The following is a 2,709-nucleotide window of genomic DNA, read 5'->3' as shown; positions in this document are numbered from 1 at the left end:
GGGTTTTAAGAAATACGTCTCTGCTAACACTAGGGACGGGTTAAAAAAACTGTCACAACCAGATCCGTAACATAGGCAATAGCAATGGACTTTTGGTTTCCGATCACAAACATATCAGTGACGGGCTTTTGATTCCCCGTCATATTGGAATTAGTGACGGGTTTTTTATGCTCCATCACCATTGCTTTAGGGACGAGCCTGAAATCCATCACTAGTGGCCTAGCATTAGTAACGTTAATTTAGTAACGAGTCGTTTTTTTGTGCGGGTGAATTTAGTGACGAGTCTAGTCGCCATCTTTAATGTGGAAAAATAACCGTCTCTAAAGACCTTTTTTGTGGTGGTAGTGAGTAATGGCATGTCAGTTAGCACTCAGGAGCGCAGCATCAATGCCATACAGAAAGCAAATGAACGAGAAATGAGATGCCTTCTCGCAAAGGTGGCTTTGGATTTTGATTTTCCGAGGTAAAACTGAGCACGCATCGCAATAAACAACACAAACTATGGGCCCCAGCGCACGAATCACTAAAGCAAATGGACGGCAGAGGAGATTCCTTCCCGAGAAGGTGCCTTTGGATTGATTTCCCAAACAGAAATAAGGAATATCTTGAGACAATTATTCAGTACACATAGATACATATACAGAATCAACACACTAGGCACACTCACGCGCGCACGCGCGCACACACACATCAATCAATATAAGGTCGTCATTCAGTTCCCTGTGCTTATTAGCATGACAAACCATGTGATGGCTCGCTCGGCCACAGTAGCGCTCGTACACAAACTGCTAGGGCGCCGTTTGGCAGCCTCCTGGCTTACATTACATAAAAGTTTTATTCCCTAACACAAGATACGTATCTGTAATGTTTAGGACGTGAAGGAAGGATGAGTTATTCAATATAAGGCATCCATCTGGTCTGATGATCGAGGCTCATCGAGTAGTGTACATACCATACAGTGATGAGCTTGGAATCCGTCCATATTAAACCCCGCTTGTTGGCTGGCTGGCGCATTTGTCCAACACTGTAACGGGCGGGCCGCTGGCGGCGTCATTGCACTTGCCGTCGTGATGAGCAGAGTACTTGATATTGGTGCTCTCTTGGTGCTCGAACTCGCCTCGCATATGCATATGGGGGGCACAGCCACGGCAGCCATAACCGTAACCATCGCCGCCACAACTACAGCCGTCATCGTATCCTCCTCCCTGCCCATGCCTGTACCCATGTCCTCCTCCTCCGTGGTGTTTGCGCATGTGGTGCTGGTACGCTCCATAGGCGGTAGCAGCTCCGGCGGCTAGCCACCCCGCACTCACGTGCGGCTTCTGCTGCGGCGGCCCTCCGTAGGCGTTGCTGACCCCATGACCGCCGCCGCCGCCTCCTCCTGAATCGATCCATCAATCAGCATAACAACCGAGTGAGTGGTATGAGTAGTGTGTGTCGAGCTGCTACGTACATGCATCATAAATATCGATCGTACCTGCAGCCGGAGGATAGCCACAGCCGCCACCGCCGCCGCCGCCGGCGTGGTCGCTATAGTAGCCACCAGCACCAGCTCCCCGACCAAACTGAGGAGAAGGGTACCCACCACGACCGCCGCCATGATAATACGGCGGCTGTGGTGGGTGGTATCTGCCGCCGCCGTATGCCCCAGCAGGTTCATCCCAAATACCATCGGGCTCGGGGCAGCTGTAGCCGTAGCCGTACCCACCAGAACCGCCTCCACCATACCCATAGCCATAGCGATACGCCGGCGGGGGCTTTGGAGGGCCGCCGTATGCCGGTGGTGCTGGGTATGCATACACGTATTGTTCCGCATACTGATGTGTCAGCGATGGTAGCTCCTGCTGCGGCTTGGCGCAAGAGTCGGCCCGCGGGGCAGGAGCACCAATATTGCCACCATTACCACCATTAGCGGTGTTCGTGCCACCAGCGCCACCAATTGATGATCCGAAGTGTATATCCTTTCCCATTGCAGGCATCATCTCGATCTGTGGCCAAATTAGATGGAGGCAATACAATTTTTTAATATAGTTTGTGTGTGTACTACTGCTGCTCGATCCGCGCACAACTACATGCAGTAGAATCAAGCAACATGATCACTAATCAACGTGTGGAATGGTTGACGCCGCTTATACGTAGAACAACAAATATTTAAATACGTATGTGTATGCATGCAAATATATAAACTGATTTCCCATGCACAATATTACAATAAAATACAATAATAGTAATCCTTATTTTCAATTTACTTAAACAACTGTCACCATGCATGCATGCATGCATCAAGTATATCTAATAAGATGGAAACAGAAAAATAAATAAAGCCATGGAACGAGCGAATGAAGATCGAAATAAGCCTGTAGTACCTTGTTGTACCGATGGAGAGAGGAGAGCTTCTTTCTTTCTTCAGGGAAGAAGAAGCTATATTGTGCCATGGAAGACGGACTGCCCAGCTATTTATAGGCCGAGAGGCCAGCAACGGGTCCATGCAAACCAGACTGACTTTTTGGGCCCAGCCTTAATGCCGTGACTCCCCGGGCCAGATCACCTTTCTCTCTAAACAAACCCAATTAGTATACGGACAGACACACGCATATATGCGCATGTACTCAGTCTTACAAATACTAAGAGCATCTCCAATAGACGGTCCAAATGTAAAAATGCCTAACTTTTGGACCGTCTGGGGCAAAAAACGCTGCTCCAACAGAC

The 2,709-nt window shown here is 49.2% G+C and overlaps 1 protein-coding gene across 1 annotated transcript; it reads right to left on the bottom strand.

Annotated features, from left to right (window-relative positions):
* Nucleotides 1-569: 569 nt before the first annotated feature.
* On the bottom strand, nt 570-2,452 carry LOC109759554 (uncharacterized). The gene is made up of 3 exons (XM_020318374.3): nt 2,367-2,452; nt 1,478-1,988; nt 570-1,381 (listed from the first exon to the last, which is right to left on the bottom strand). The coding sequence occupies exons 1-3, from the start codon at nt 2,433-2,435 to the stop codon at nt 984-986; spliced, it is 978 nt and encodes a 325-aa protein (XP_020173963.2). The 5' UTR covers nt 2,436-2,452; the 3' UTR covers nt 570-983.
* Nucleotides 2,453-2,709: the final 257 nt, after the last annotated feature.

Source organism: Aegilops tauschii, chromosome 7, assembly GCF_002575655.3.
Source record: "Aegilops tauschii subsp. strangulata cultivar AL8/78 chromosome 7, Aet v6.0, whole genome shotgun sequence".
Lineage (NCBI taxonomy): Eukaryota > Viridiplantae > Streptophyta > Magnoliopsida > Poales > Poaceae > Aegilops > Aegilops tauschii.
This window is presented reverse-complemented; position numbering and strand designations above follow the sequence as displayed.

What these genes read in the sequence shown, in the direction of transcription:
- LOC109759554 (XM_020318374.3), bottom strand. Translation starts at nt 2,435, where the DNA reads ATGGCACAATATAGCTTCTTCTTCCCTGAAGAAAGAAAGAAGCTCTCC. An exon ending in CTCTCCATCGGTACAACAAG is followed by an intron (nt 1,989 to 2,366) that starts GTACTACAGGCT and finishes ATTTGGCCACAG; the next exon opens with ATCGAGATGATGCCTGCAAT. An exon ending in TGGCTATCCTCCGGCTGCAG is followed by an intron (nt 1,382 to 1,477) that starts GTACGATCGATA and finishes GGATCGATTCAG; the next exon opens with GAGGAGGCGGCGGCGGCGGT.